General features: G+C 40.9%; 1 protein-coding gene across 1 annotated transcript in view; it reads right to left on the bottom strand.

The window, feature by feature from the left end:
- Positions 1-16568, bottom strand: part of LOC141131459 (protein unc-13 homolog B-like) — a 251587-nt gene that overhangs the window by 70831 nt on the left and 164188 nt on the right. The window contains exon 7 of the mRNA XM_073618752.1: positions 6081-6147. Coding sequence (XP_073474853.1) covers positions 6081-6147 — 67 coding nt within the window. The remainder of the gene's footprint in view (positions 1-6080; positions 6148-16568) is intronic.

The following is a 16568-nucleotide window of genomic DNA, read 5'->3' as shown; positions in this document are numbered from 1 at the left end:
GGCATTGATGTACTAGAAGACCTGACTCGCAGTCTCCACTCTAATTCATCCCAAAGGCATTCTATCAGGTTGAGGTCAGGACTCTGTGCAGGCCAGTCAAGTTCCTCCACCCCAAACTCGCTCATCCGTGTCTTTATGGACCTTGCTTTGTCCATTACCTTGCTGGTCCAAATCATTTGGTGGAGGGGGGGTTATGGTATGGGGTTGTTTTTCAGGGATTGAGCCTGGCCCAGTGAAGGGAACTCTTTAAGCATCAACTTACCAAGACATTTTGGACAATTTCATACTCCCAACTTTGTGGGAACAGTTTGGGGATGGCCCCTTCCTGTTCCAACATGACTGCGCAACAGTGCACAAAGCAAGGTCCATAAAGACATGGATGAATGAGTTTGGGGTGGAGGAACTTGAGTGGTCTGCACAGAGTCCTGACTTCAACGCTATAGAGCACATTTGGGATAAATTAGCATGGAGACTGCGAGCCAGGCCTTCTCGTCCACATCAGTGCCTGACCTCATAAATGAGCTTCTGGAAGAATGGTTAGACATTCCCATAGATGCACTCCTAAACCTTGTGGACAGCCTTCCCAGAAGAGTTGAAGCTGTTCTAGCTGCAAAGGGTGAGGCAACCCAATATATATATATATATATATATATACATACATACATACATACACACACTCACTGGCCATAGATACATATGGATACATAGATACACATGTTCAATTGCTGGTCTAAGTTTTTCAAAAACTGCTGATCAGCTGGGATTTTCACGCACAACCATCTCTAGGGTTTACAGAGAATGGTCCGAAAAAGAGAAAACATCCAGTGAGCGGTAGTTGCGTGGATGAAAATGTCTTGTTGATGTCAGAGGAGAATGGGCAGACTGGTTTGAGATGATAGAAAGGCAACAGTGACTCAAATAACCACTCATTACAACCAAGGTATGCAGAATACCATCTCTGAATGCACAACACATCGAACCTTGAAGCTGATGGGCTGCAGCAGCAGAAGACCACACCGGGTGCCATTCCTGTCAGCTAAGAATAGGAAACGGAGGCTACAATTCACACAGGCTCACCAAAATTGGACAATAGAAGATTGGAATAAACATTGCCTGGTTGGAGGAGTCTAAATTTAAGCTGTGACATTCAGATGGTCAGAATTTGTTGTAAACAACATGACAGCATGGATCCATACTGCTTTGTATCAACGGTTCAGGCTGGTGGTGGTGATGTAATGCGTGGGAGATGGTTTCTTGGCACACTCTGGGCCCCTTAGTACCAATTGAGCATTGTTTAAATGCCACGGCCTACCTGAGTATTGTTGCTGACCATGTCCATCCCTTTATGACTACAGTGTACCCATCTTCTGATGGCTACTTCCAGCAGGATAATGCACCATGTCACAAAACTCAAATCATCTCAAACTGGTTTCTTGAACATGACAATAAGTTCACTCCAATGGCCTCCATGGTCACCAGATCTCAATCCAATAGAGCACCTTTGGGATGTGGTGGAATGGGAGATTTGCATCATGGATGTTCAGCCGACAAATCTGCAGCAACTGAGTGATGCTATCATGTCACTATGGACCAAAATCTCTGAGGAATGTTTCCAGCACCATGTTGAATCTATGCCAGACTTAAGGCAGTTCTGAAGGCAAAAGGGGATCCAAAGGTACTAGCAAGGTAATAAAGTAGCCGGTGAGTGTATATATATATATATCTATATATATATATCTATCTATATATATATATATAGATATATATATATATATATACAGTGGGGCAAAAAAGTATTTAGTCAGCCACCAATTGTGCAAGTTCTCCCACTTAAAAAGATGAGCGAGGCCTGTAATTGTCATCATAGATATACCTCAACTATGAGAGACAAAATGTGGAAACAAATCCAGACAATCACATTGTCTGATTTTTGAAAGAATTTATTTGCAAATTATGGTGGAAAATAAGTATTTTGTCAATATCAAAAGTTCATCTCAATACTTTGTTATATATCCTTTGTTGGCAATGACAGAGGTCAAACGTTTTCTGTAAGTCTTCACAAGGTTGTCACACACTGTTCCTGGTATGTTGGCCCATTCCTCCATGCAGATCTCCTCTAGAGCAGTGATGTTTTGGGGCTGTCGCTGGGCAACACGGACTTTCAACTCCCTCCAAAGGTTTTCTATGGGGTTGAGATCTGGAGACTGGCTAGGCCACTCCAGGACCTTGAAATGCTTCTTACGAAGCCACTCCTTTGTTGCCCGGGCGGTGTGTTTGGGATCATTGTCATGCTGAAAGACCCAGCCACGTTTCATCTTCAATGACCTTGCTGATGGGAGGAGGTTTGCACTCAAAATCTCACGATACATGGCCCCATTCATTCTTACATGTACACGGATCGGTCGTCCTGTTCCCTTTGCAGAGAAACAGCCCCAAAGCATGATGTTGCCACCCCCATGCTTCACAGTAGGTATGGTGTTCTTTGGCTGCAACTCAGCATTCTCTCTCCTCCAAACACGATGAGTTGTGTTTCTACCAAACAGTTCTACTTTGGTTTCATCTGACCATATGACATTCTCGCAATCCTCTCCTGGATCATCCAAATGCTCTCTAGCAAACCTCAGACGGGCCCGGACATGTACTGGCTTAAGCAGGGGGACACGTCTGGCACTGCAGGATCTGAGTCCCCTGTCGGCGTAGTGTGTTACTGATGGTAGCCTTTGTTACATTGGTCCCAGCTCTCTGCAGGTCATTCACTAGGTCCCCCCGTGTGATTCTGGGATTTTTGCTCACCGTTCTTGTGATCATTTTGACCCCACGGGATGAGATGTTGCATGGAGCCCCAGATCGAGGGAGATTATCAGTGGTCTTGTATGTCTTCCATTTTCTAATTATTGCTCCCACAGTTGATTTCTTCACACCAAGCTGCTTGCCTATTGCAGATTCAGTCTTCCCAGCCTGGTGCAGGTCTACAATTTTGTTTCTGGTGTCCTTCGACAACTCTTCGGTCTTTACCATAGCGGAGTTTGGAGTTTGATTGTTATAGGTTGTGGACAGGTGTCTTTTATACTGATAAAAAGTTCAAACAGGTGCCATTAATACAGGTAATGAGTGGAGGACAGAGGGGCCTCTTAAAGGAGAAGATACAGGTCTGTGAGAGCCAGAAATCTTGCTTGTCTATAGGTGACCAAATACTTATTTTCCACCATAATTTGCAAATAAATTCTTTCAAAAATCAGACAATGTGATTGTCTGGATTTGTTTCCACATTTTGTCTCTCATAGTTCAGGTATACCTATAATGAAAATGACAGGCCTCTCTCACCTCTCTCATCTTTTTAAATGGGAGAACTTGCACAATTGGTGGCTGACTAAATACTTTTTTGCCCCACTGTATATATATATATATATATATATATATATATATATATATATACACACACACACACACACACACACACACACACACTGTATGTATACAAAGCAATATATACACTGTGCACAAAGCATGGTCCACAAACACAGGAGCGAGTTTGGGGTGGAGGAACGTGATTGGCCTGCACAGAGTCCTGACCTCAACTCGATAGAACACCTTTGGGATAAATTAGAGTGGAGACTGCGAGCCAGGCCTTCTCGTCCACATCAGTGCCTGACCTCACAAATGTGCTTCTGGAGGAAGAACTGTCAAGCATTCCCATAGACACACTCCTAAACCTTGTGGACAGCCTTCCCAGAAGAGTTGAAGCTGTTCTAGCTGCAAAGGGTGAGCCAACTCAATATTGAACCCTATGGATTAAGACTGGGATGCCATTAAAGTTCTTGTGTGTGTATATATATACATACATTATTGATTATATATATATATATATATATATATATATATATATATATATATATATATATATATATATATATATATATATGTGTGTGTGTGTTTAGCTGGGACACATTTTTGATGTAACTTAATGTTAATGTTATATCTTATCCTCTGTCGTCATCTAGTGGCCAAAGTACAAAAGGACTGAATCTTTAGTTTATTTTTACTGTTCAGGAGTTTGACATGGAAGTATTCTGTTTGTTTACATTTGGACATTAACTTGACCTACCCAGAATGCACAGTAACTCCCACAAACCTCAGGGAGCAGAACTGCATTGTGGGAAGACTATAAAAAGGCTGGGAGCGACCATCTTAGGTCTCTTGTTCCTGGGACGCGTGGCCCGCCAGCAGGGCTCTGTGGGTGTGTGTGTTCCACAGAGTTGCGGCCTACCCTGTGCGGAGCAGAACAGCAGCCAGTGATCCTGCCTTAGATCACAGCGTATTGGAGCAGCAGTGTGATCGTTCCAGAGACCCTTGAAGGAGGTAACTGAGGACTCCCTGGTCGTCTGTGAAGTGGTAGAGCATGACGGCGTGGCCGCAGCGAACGAACTGAGATATTGCAGAGACAGAACCCTGCACATCAGAGCGGAGTCTTCTGTCCTGATTGGGTGAGAGGGCTGTTGCCCACAAACCTATTGATGCACTTTCATACACACGTGTACACAAGACAGAGTTGCTGGGACCCATAGTCCCACAAGCAGATTCAAGAGGAATTGGTACTGAGTCCTTGCCATCAAAGTTAGTTAAAGTGCCACGGCACCAGAGCCTGGCTTTCATCTTTTCAGCATACTTTGATAAGGAATCATTAACCCTTGGATTACAAAGTTACCTTGTTTGCTAGCAGAAGAAAAGAAGATAAAGAAGGACTGTTCAGTAACACATAAGGCCTTGGGTTATTTTATTATATCAGGGTGGTGTGATATTAAAGGAGGGAGCTCCCTAGTGTTGTATTATAATAAGTCAAGTCAACATTTGATTTAGTATAGCCTTAAGCGCACAGGAAATAGGACAGTGCTTAGAGTGAGATACACTCACTCTGACGGTATCCTATTCACTTCGTTACACCTCTCATATATTATTTCAGACATTTTATACACTTGTATTGTACCTTTGTAAAGTTTAGTTGTCTGTCAGACTATGTTGGTCTGACAGTACAACCATTGTAGTTTAACCCTTCTAATACAACTACAGTAAATACGGTTATTAAGTACAACTGTGTGAGTGTTGTTTTACTCTTCATCACCAGCCAAGAGGAGGGTAGGGTAACTACAGACAGGTATATAATAATGAGTATTGTGAACTTGCCTTTGTGATTTTGTTCTAACTGCACACTATTACACCACAGCTGTGTCAGGGGGACTGAGATATTTAAAGGGGTATAAAGCAGAGTACAGGCCCAAATAACTCAGCAGCTCCTTCGGGGGTCACACACACACATATCTTTTACAAGAACAACCATTTACAAGTAACAATCATTTTATATAGTTTGGTATACAATAACAAGGTTATAGAAGGGAACCATTAACCCAGGGCTATGATTCCAATGCACATTAACATGGATCGTATTTCAGCCAAAAAATAGGAATTATGCTCAGATAACAATTCGTGTTCCTTCATTAGAAGAAATTGAAAGCACAAGATACAGACCACATTTAAACCTAACCTGTCATTAGAAAATGCTTTGTAAGCATACCATATAGTGAGGCATCCATCACTATTAGGTTCCAGTAAGTACCGCTGGCTACATAAAACGTGATTTCTGTACTCCTGGTACACCCAGAACCCAGGATGAAAATACTGACATTCCTGCCAGTCAGTGCAGAAGTATTCCCCATTTTATGCTGCAGTAAAAGCAAAAGAATCAAATGCTTTTTGATTTCAGATCCAATCTATTACCACAACAGTAATCCTATCGCTTACTCTCTGTCCATTGTATGGTTAATATACTAGTTGATAAAACAGAAGAATCGAAAGCTTTATCCCCTGGTCCACCTCCACCCTGATTTCAGGCAGACAACAAAAAAGTTGAGTATCACCAGGAAGAACTATCCCTGCTGAGCAGGCTGTGTGAATGTAATCATCTAAGCCAAGCAGAACGATTGCTTCTCCTCTTAATGACAGTTTCTTTTTAATCAGACCAAGCTCTGCTTTATTCTCATGCTACCTTTAAATGTGTAGAAAAGATGAGATTGAATTCTTCTTACCCTTTGAATTACTCTACTCCAACGTTCTTTTGCAGTGTTGCTTGTAAAGACAGCATTTTCCTCATCCCTGCAGAAAAAGAATTAAAATTTATTTCAATGTAGTAAAATATATTTTTAAACAAATAGCTTTAGAAAAAAATAATAATATAGAGTTAGGTCCCATGCACACGGTAAATACACGCCTAAAGCCATGTTTTTCAAACATGTTTAGGTGTGTGAAGCGCTTGGGCGTTCATTTATTCCACTTGCCAGAGCAGTAATTTATTCTGGCCATCGGAATGAACGCCCAATCACTAAAGTGCATTTAGATGGAGGTGTTTAGGCACATCAGGCTTTTTAACAGCAAAACACTCCTCGCATGAACGCACTGGCCCTGAAGTTTTTCCTTCAGCTTCTAATCACCCCGCCTCTAAATGCTTGGAAATGCCTGTGTACATGAACACAGGCTAACATGGGGGGGCGGGGATGGGGCAGTTAAAGGCTGAAAAAAAAATCCTCTAAAAGTGGTGTTATTAACACTCTGTGTGCATGAGGCGTAATAACTACCGTATTTATTGGTGTATAACACGCACAGGCGTATAACATGCACAGGCATATAACATGCACCTTCACTTTAAGAGGGAAGTTTCAGGAAACTTTTTTTCAAAATAAACCACTTTGAAGCAAAATAATGGTCAGTGCCCATCAATGCAGTCTGATTAGTGCCCATCTGCAGCCTCAATGCAGCCTGATATGTGCCCATCTGCAGCATCAATGCAAACTGATCTGTGCCCATCTGCAGCCTCAATGCAGCCTGATCTGTGCCCATCTGCAGCCTCAATGCAGCCTGATCTGTGCCCATCTGCAGCCTCAATGCAGCCTGATCTGTGCCCATCTGCAGCCTTAATGCAGCCTGATATGCACCCATCTCCCATCAATGCAGCCTGATGCCCATCTGCAGCCTCACCATCTCTCATGCAGGAAATCACCAAGCTGTCATCTCCTGTTTACTCAGCTCTCAGTCGGCATCCACATACACAGTCCCGCCTCCGCCATCGGCATTGGACCAGCTCCTGTGATTGACAGAACACTGGTCCAATGCCGGTGGCGGAGGCTGGACTGTGTGTGTGATGTCAGAGCTGAGTGAGAGCTGATTATACAGGAGATGGTGGCGCTCAGCAGTGCTTGTCCCCCTCCTTCCCCTCCAAGGTACACTATCGGCGTATAACATGCACCCGTGATTTGCCCCCTATTTTCAGGGGGGAAAAGTACATGTTATACACCGATAAATATGGTAAGTACAATCTCAATGTGATGTTTTAAATCATGTTAAAGATAATAAACTGCATACTTATGCTGATTCATTTGCTGCACCTTCTTTGCTAAAATCTGTTGTCTCACACAGAAATAAACCCTGCCTTATTATCTATAGTAGCATATAAAAAGCTATGTATTACAACAAATATCCTTGCCCCATATTTAAAATGATTTTAAAGTCTCGTTTTTTTCTCTCTAAAAATAACAAACATGTTATACTTACCTCTTCTGTGCAGTTGGTTTTGCACAGAGCAGCCCAGATCCTTCTCTTCTCAGGTCCCTCTGTGGTTCTCCTGGCCCCTCCCTCCTGTTAAGTGCCCCCACGGCAAGCAGCTTGCTATGGGGACACCCGAGCCAAGTCACAGCTTCCTGTGTCTATTCAGACATGGAGCCGGGTTTGGTCCCACTCCCTCACTCTCCTGATTGGTTAACTGACTTTGATTGACAGCAGGGAGCCAATAGCACCGCTGCTGTATCTCAGCCAATCAGGAGGAGAGTCCCAGGTGGCATTGTTTTTACTAAGCTCATTGTACCACAAAGCGGCACATCCTCCTTTCTCACATAGACGAGAATTACATCTTTTTATCCACACTCCCTGCACTTGCACAGATGTTCCGCGAGGTTTTGTGTCCTGTAGGCTAAGCAGAGACCTTCAGTGCATCTGTGCAATGTGCCATAATGGCTGTGCTGGAGGGAGAACTGAGCCAATACAGAAGTTCTGATTTAAAGGAGAAGTAGGGCCAAAGCTTGTTTGGCCCTACTCCTATAGATCACAGAATTGCACTTTGTTCTGCACACCTGTGACCCATTTTCAGCCAACAGCTGCCTAAAGTCTGCTGTCGGCTGGCATCACTGAGCTCGTACAGACTCAAGTCAGTCCCACCCAGATTCCTGGCCTGCTAGACTGAATGCTTAGATAAGGGCTGGTGTGAGTTCTTGGGGAGGACCTCACTTTTTTTTTTTTTAGATTTGTTTGTGGTTCCCCCTTAAAATCTATACCAGATCTGAAAGTCATGGTATAAATTATTGGGGAATGTCATCATCTAGGATAAGGGTCTGTTATAGATAAAGAGAATCCAAAGCCATGTAAGTAATTGTTTAACAAAAATGGCATTGGGGTTCCCCCATAATTCATGCCAGGCCTTTCAGGTCTGGTATGAATATTAAAGGGGACCACGTGAAAATCAAGAAAAAAAATCCATGACCCCCTCCATCCTTCCACATACCCTACTTTAGTCATGTTTGCCAAACTTTGCCGAAACCAAACCCAGGTATGTTTGTCTCATTACTAATGACCTTCCCTTATGATACTCTACCACTGATCTCTGCTATTCTACTAAAAAGAAAAATTTCAAGAAATATATAGAGTCCGCCATGTTATGAAAACTTCAGCATATTTGCCATTGAAATAATTTTTACTGAATAGTCACTATAAAATGCAGGAACGCTTCAGACAGTACACATTTGCATGCATAAACGATCATTATACGCCTTGAGCAGGATCAGAGAACTCCATAAACATGTTTCATGACCATGCAGTCACTGAGCCTCCACTAAACATTTATTAACATTTTCAATTAACATATATGTCTTGCTACGGGATCAGACTTTTGCAAAAGTATATCTGCGACACTGACAGAGCATTTATAATTGTATACATATTCAAACACACAGTACAAGAAGATTGAAGCTGATGCATTAAAAATATAAAACATATTCTAGAATAAATGTAGTTTTTGTTCTTAGATATTTCTTTTTTATGGTTGCTGTGACAAAAAATCCAAGAAAGTAATTTGGTTCTTGGGTAGTATGTTATTAAAATATAAATATATATTAACCTTCAGTGGCTACAGAGAACATATGCCAAATACGCTGAACTAGGCAAAGTCACACTATTCAATAGTTTATCCAGCTGTGCTACTTTAATCCTCGACTTGGGCTCAGTAAAATGTGGTCATATGGCTTGAGTCATTGATCTGGGGCTCATTTTCACTTATCCTCTGGATTTAAAAGAAAAGTAATTAAGATGTACAGCAGTGAATAAAAAAGGAAATACTTATAGCGACTTGTAGACAAACGAGCCCCCTCCTACAAATTCAAGCGCTTATGGTTTAGGTGAACCTACCACAATGGATATAAAGAAACCACAAATATCCTATTTAAGGCTGAAGCTGTTACCACATATGCCTGCCGATGGCAAGCGAATTCAATTTAAAACAGACAAAAGCATTCATCAAGGCAGCGCTAGATAAACAAACATGTTCCCGCTGTCAGGGGTGTGCAATCATAAAGTGCATGTAAGTTTAAAGTCCAAAAATTATCGTTGCAACTATGCGATCACTTCACATTAAGGATTTAGTAGAGTCCAAAAAAGAGAGAGTGCTTGATTATGTCCTAAATATAACCATTTCACCATCACCTCCACACGTGTAGAGTTGGGGGGGGGGGGGAATCACCCTATGAAATAGGACTCTTACCAGACTGTGCTGGGTAACAAACACCAGATCTTAGTTTCAATCCTCTCCCTGGATAATTGATCATAGATCCTGTTGCAGCCGGGAGGACGGGTCACCCACTAATGGCTCATTCACATGAAGAGAAAGACAACTCCATAGAAGACAACTCCATAGCGTAATACCATTTCAAACTGATTTATTAAATAAAATAAAATTCCCCCTTATAGGACTTACAAGATTGCAAAATCAAACAGGCATATGACATAAGCGATAGTGCCAATGGGGAGCGTAGCCTACCGGCTACAGCATGGTTTTCCAATGTCAGTGGTATCCCCAAATGGCGTGTTTACGTCACTACTGGTCGTATAGCCCCACTCTATAGTGGGGATATACTCTATAGTGGGGCTATATATGGGGCTATATATAATAGTCTATTATATTCTATTAGGCTAGCTATGATACTATCCCAAAGGCCAAAGCCTTTTACTCCACTTTTTTTTAAAGCTGGTCCTCAGCTAACCACTCCATCCCTCAGATCTGGCCTTTCTCCAGTACTGGAATTGGTAAGTGTCAGTTGTATGACCCTGGTATTAAACAAACTGTAAATAGACCCCTTAAAGTATATTTAAAGCCAAAAGATTTTTTTTATTAGATGCTCTCTTCTAGACCCTTTAGGAAGGACACATTTTTTGTTTATCAAAAGGCTGGACAGCTGTGTTTGCCATCTTTAACCCTGTCTGGACTATGCAGGTAGATCATCATTATCGATTGTAACTAGATTTGAACACTGTCTGTCCAAACAAAGGGTTAGAGGCTGTGGGTCTGAAGGCTGGGCTTCTTGCATTGTATGTTAAAGAAGACAGACTTGAGACAGACTTTGTTAAAAAAACACCTTCTACAGAGAAACATCTAAAGCCAGCCATATATGGATCAAATATCAATCCATCAATCAACTTAGGTACAACCAGCTTTTCAGATTTTTTGCATGTGATCCCTGCTGGTGACAATGGCCCCTAGCAGTGATCATTGCGTTCTGCTGGCCAGAAAGGCTCCTTGCCAGGAGAACAATAGTGCTGTGTGAGCGATTCCAATGATTTCGACACAGTGACTGTGTTGATGGGTGAATGAAGCAATTTTCTTTCCTTCCACTAAGGAAAGCAAATTGAATAAGCTATGGCTTGCTTTAAATGTAAGAATGGGAACAAACATATACCCTACCCTATCCACACCTAACAACTGTTTTTAATTTTCTCCATCAGCTCACCCCCCACAGTTATTACCTTTTGTTTCTACTTGACCCTCCCTTCTAGATTGTAAGCTCCAACGAGCAGGGCCCTCTGATTCCTCCTGTATTGATTTGTATTGTAAGTGTACTGTTTGCCCTCATGTTGTAAAGTGCTGCGTAAACTGTTGGCGCTATATCAATCCTGTTTATTAATAATAATAATAATAATAATAAATAATAAATAATAATAGTGCGGTTTTCTCAAAAGTGACAATTTTTCTCAAAAGTGTAAATAAAGTGCTACTAAACTCAAAAGGTTTTTATTTTTTTTATTCATTCTTTACTGAAGGGGAATACCTACAGGCTCTGAAGATTATAACTTACATATCTTAAATACTTTAAGCCTCATTAATAGGTAATACATTCACCTCCAACTGGTTAAAGCTATCAGCATTACAGTATTTCATATCAACATCTTAATCTGAATATCTTTCCCCTCTTGGTCCTAAGCTCTGTACAAACATAGCCTACACTCAGACTCATAGTCCCAGAGTAAAACCTCCTTCCACGTATCTCTGTGTAGTAGTACAAATTGTAAGCCTTCCCTCTTCCTTTTTCCTTCTTTTCCAAAGAAAAAACCCTAATCCCAAAACAAAACAAAACAAAGCAACAAAAAAAAAAAAAGAAATATTATATATATATATATATATATATATATATATATATATATATATATATATATATATATATATATAAGATACGAACAGAATCAATCCAATGCAATGAGAGACCTGATAGGCCTCCTGTTCCATTAATCCATTGAAGTCCCCCCCCCCCAGGTTCGGGGCAAATTGTGGGTTCCCCAAAATTGGGAACAATGGAGAGCCTAATAATGAAAACTTGCCTTTAGAAAAAAGCCTTGAGCACTGCCTTAACGTGGGTCCTATCAGGGGGTGGGTCTTAATATTGGATGGGAGGCCTCTATAGCACCACGATGCTCTATTAAATGCTACACTGCTCCGTGCCTGTCCCAAATTAGGCCCAAATGGGCCACCTGATAGTATGTATCCAGGTCGGGTATTGCCAATCTACCATGTTGCTTAGAAAGAGTCAGGAGAGAACTTCTGATCCTCGGATTTTTATGTGCCCAAATAAACCCGGTGAAAAGTGCCTGTATCCGTTTAAAGTATTGCATAGGTATACCTATAGGTATAGCCTGAAACATATATAAGAACTTTGGTAGGATGTTCATTTTAATAATGTTACCTCTTCCGAACCAATAATGGTATCCCTTATGCCACCCCTCCAGGAGAGTCTGCACCTCCCGAAGGAGTGGTGGGTAATTAAACTCATATGTACGCGAGAGGTCTGCTGGAATCAAAGTCCCTAAGTACTTCAAAGCCTGATCCATCCACTTAAATTTAAAATTAGATTTCAGTATTCTTATCTGAGCGGTGGGGACCGCTATTCCCATCGCCTTTGATTTAGAAAAGTTAATCTTAAAGTAGGACAGGGTACTGTAAATCTCCTTCTCTTGAAAAAGATTAGCAAGGGAGATCATTGGATTTGTTAATGAGAAAAGCAAATCATCGGCAAAAGCCGAGATCTTATATTGAGTTCTTTCTACCGTAAGTCCTTGAAAATCCGGTTTTCGCCGAATCTCCAAGGAGAGGGCAAAAAGTAGTGCTAATAATGGACATCCTTGTCTAGTTCCATTTGTAACCCCAAAAAGAAGACATCACTCCATTTACTTTCACCTGTGCGGCTGGGGAGGTATAGATACTTAAGATCCATCTGAGCATATTATCTCCCAGACCTATATGTCACAATACCGTGAATATGAATTTCCAATTGACCTGGTCAAACGCCTTCTCTGCCTCCGTTCCAAGGAACACGCACTGAGTTTTAGTTGCATTAGCAACATAGATTAAGTTCAAAGCCTTAATGGTATTGCCCCTTGCTTCCCGCTTCGGGACAAACCCTACTTGGTCAAGATTAATTAGCGAAGTCAGATGTTGTAATTGTAACGCTAGGATTTTTTAGAAAAGTTTCCGGTCTGTACTTAGAAGTGAGATTGGCCTATAACTCCCGCAATGCGTGGGGGCTTTCCCTTCTTTAGGTAATACCTTGGTAAAAGCTCTTAGAGTTTGTGTGTAAGGAGGTTGAATCTTCTATTCCATTAAACAATCTTCTCCAAAAGGTTTTATACCTTAATGCATTTTCTGCATTAATGTAAAACCTTCCCATACTTGTCCCCCCCCCCCCCCCCCACCTCATACCTAAAAACTTACCTGACTCCTCTCACACTCTAGTGCTGCTTCAGCTTCAACACCACTGCTCTCTCTTCATGGTCTCATAGGAGACTCTGAGAGCAACAGGAGACATAGGTTCCTGCTGCTGTCAGTCAAATCATGTAAGGAGGGATGATGTAAGGAGGGAGTGGAGAGAGGAGAGACCTCGTTATCCTCACAAACAGCAATACAAACCTGAAAGGGGTTCTAACTATTCTCTTCATTCTAAAAATAAATACTGTGTGCTTTCAATACACTTTAATTTATGATTATTAGTTTAGGAAATTCTATGGCATAATGTGAAAAATAAATCAGCACTGCAAAGCAAAGTTCTTCAACTTTCTGCTGCGAAATACAGCTCAAAACACATTCTCATTTTTGTCCTGATTACAAAACGGTATTCATGCTCTTTGTTTATTAGTTGGTTTAAAAATAAGGAGCATTTCATTTTGCAAAGTATTTACATTTCAGCCTCTTAGCACATATAAAAAGGTCTGTTATTACAAAATCACCATAAATTCTGCTAAATACACTAAATTTACATTTACATTTTTATACCAAAGTTTTTTTATTCAGCATCCTTGCATGTCTACAATATAAGAACAAGGCAATTTTATTTTAAACATGTTGCCATTGAGAGATTTTTTATGGAGTTGTTGAAATGAATGCTAGAATGACACACTTCTGCCTCATACAAAATGAGCCAGGCATCTGAGAAGCCTCAAAAGTCAAGAGTGCACTTTGGTTTTCAGGGGTCAGTTTTTCCATGAAGTGCCAGAACACCTAAAGCACCCCAAAAAATACGATCTTGAAAAGTAGGCCCCTTAAGATACTTATAAAGGGGAAAGGCAAGGTTTACTAAAGAGTATGCATGTACACTTGAGCATCGATTATGTGCTGACAACCAAGTCATATCAAATGATATTTACTATGTACACTTATATAATATACAAAGACAATTGTACACAGGTTACAAAGTACAAATAATGAATTTACTAACAAGTATGGTTTCCCATACAATTTATAATCTAGCATCTGAATGTACGTTGACTAAGCAGTGGCGTGAGTTTCTGTGTCTTTGGGTTTATCCAATCAACGGCAACCTTTTTTAAAACATTTTTAAATTTACATACCATGTAGACAAAGTGCATTAATTGCACTTTGGTGGAAAAGTGCACTCCCCTGTTGGGGGAGAATAATTAAAAGTTTGGAGGAGCCTTTAAACAAGATCTGGGAGGATGTGATCTGAAAATAATATGCCATATGAAGAGCAAGGGTCTAAAGGGAAACGGAATATAGAGGGAGGTTGAATAGTTGGGGAAATTGCATCACCTAAGCCAAAAACAAAAACAGTAGTGTCATCAAGTTAAAGCTCAAAAAGTGTTTAATAGTGTATTATTACTCGTAATACAAAATTAAAAGATATGTTTGCAAATGCAAGAAGCATGTCAAACGTACTGAATGACCTAGAGCTTTTGTTATTTGAGGAATACTATGACCTTGTGGGAATATCAGAAGCCTGTAGGACAGCTCACACAACTAGGCTGCAAATATTGAGAGGTACATTCTATTTCAGTGGGACAGAATTGGCAAAAGAGGTGGAGGGGTATATGTATGGGAAGAGTGATCTGAAAGTGAGTTTGAGAGATTATATCACTAAAGGGAACTGTAATGTTGCAGAATCATTATGGCTGGAGCTCCAAATAGTGCAGCAAATAGTAAATTACTTGTGGGAGTATGTTATAGGCCCTCTAATATAAAGGATGAAAAGGAGTCTCAGCTCCTTTCACAGACTGAAATGGATGGAAAGCAGGACGATGCTATTATTAAGGGTGATCTTAATTATCCTGCTATTGATTGGGCAAATGAAACTGCACAGGCAACAAAGGTTTTTAATTTTTTAAACATATTGCAGAACAAATTCCTGAAACCAATTCTAAAAGCCCCAACAAGGAAAAATTCCCTTGTGGCTTTATTAATTTCAAATACAGTCAGGTCCATAAATATTGGGACATCGACACAATTCTAATCTTTTCGGGTCTATACACCACCACAATGGATTTGAAATGAAACGAACAAGATGTGCTTTAACTGCAGACTTTTAGCTTTAATTTGAGGGTATTTACATCCAAATCAGGTGAACAGTGTAGGAATTACAGCAGTTTGTATATGTGCCTCCCACTTTTTAAGGAACCAAAAGTAATGGGACAGATAAACAATCATCCATCAAACTTTCACTTTTTAATACTTGGTTGCAAATCCTTTGCAGTCAATTAGAGCCTGAAGTCTGGAATGCATAGACATCACCAGACCTGGGTTTCATCCCTGGTGATGCTCTGCCAGGCCTCTACTGCAACTGTCTTCAGTCTCTGCTTGTTCTTGGGGCATTTTCCCTTCAGTTTTGTCTTCAGCAAGTGAAATGCATGCTCAATCGGATTCAGGTCAGCTGATTGACTTGGCCATTGCATAACATTCCACTTCTTTCCTTTAAAATACTCTTTGGTTGCTTTTGCAGTATGCTTCGGGTCATTGTCCATCTGCACTGTGAAGCGCTATCCAATGAGTTCTGAAGCATTTTGCTGAATACGAGCAGATAATATTGACTGAAACACTTCAGAATTCTTCCTGCTGCTTTTGTCAGCAGTCACATCATCAATAAATACAAGAGAACCAGTTCCATTGGCAGCCATACATGCCCACGCCATGACACTGCCACCACCATGCTTCACTGATAAAGTGGTATGCTTTGGATCATGAGCAGTTCCTTTCCTTCTCCATACTCTTCTCTTCCCATCACTGTGGTACAAGTTGATCTTGGTCTCATCTGTCCATAGGATGTTGTTCCAGAACTGTGAAGGCTTTTTTAGATGTTGTTTGGCAAACTCTAATCTGGCCTTCCAGTTTTTGAGGCTCGCCAATGGTTTACATCTTGTGGTGAACCCTCTGTATTCACTCTGGTGAAGTCTTCTCTTGATTGTTGACTTTGCAACACATACACCTACCTCCTGGAGAGTGTTCTTGATCTGGCCAACTGTTGTGAAGGGTGTTTTCTTCACCAGGGAAAGAATTGTTGGGTCATCCACCACAGTTGTTTTCCATGGTCTTCTGGGTCTTTTGGTGTTGCTGAGCTCACCAGTGCGTTCTTTCTTTTTAAGGATGTTCCAAACAGTTGACTTGGCCACACCTAATGTTTTTGCTATCTCTCTGATGGGTTTGTTTT

The sequence above is a fragment of the Aquarana catesbeiana genome, linkage group LG03 (assembly GCF_042186555.1).
Source record: "Aquarana catesbeiana isolate 2022-GZ linkage group LG03, ASM4218655v1, whole genome shotgun sequence".
Classification (NCBI taxonomy): Eukaryota; Metazoa; Chordata; class Amphibia; order Anura; family Ranidae; genus Aquarana; species Aquarana catesbeiana.
Note: the sequence above shows the minus strand (reverse complement) of the source record. Positions and strands in the feature narration are given on the sequence as shown.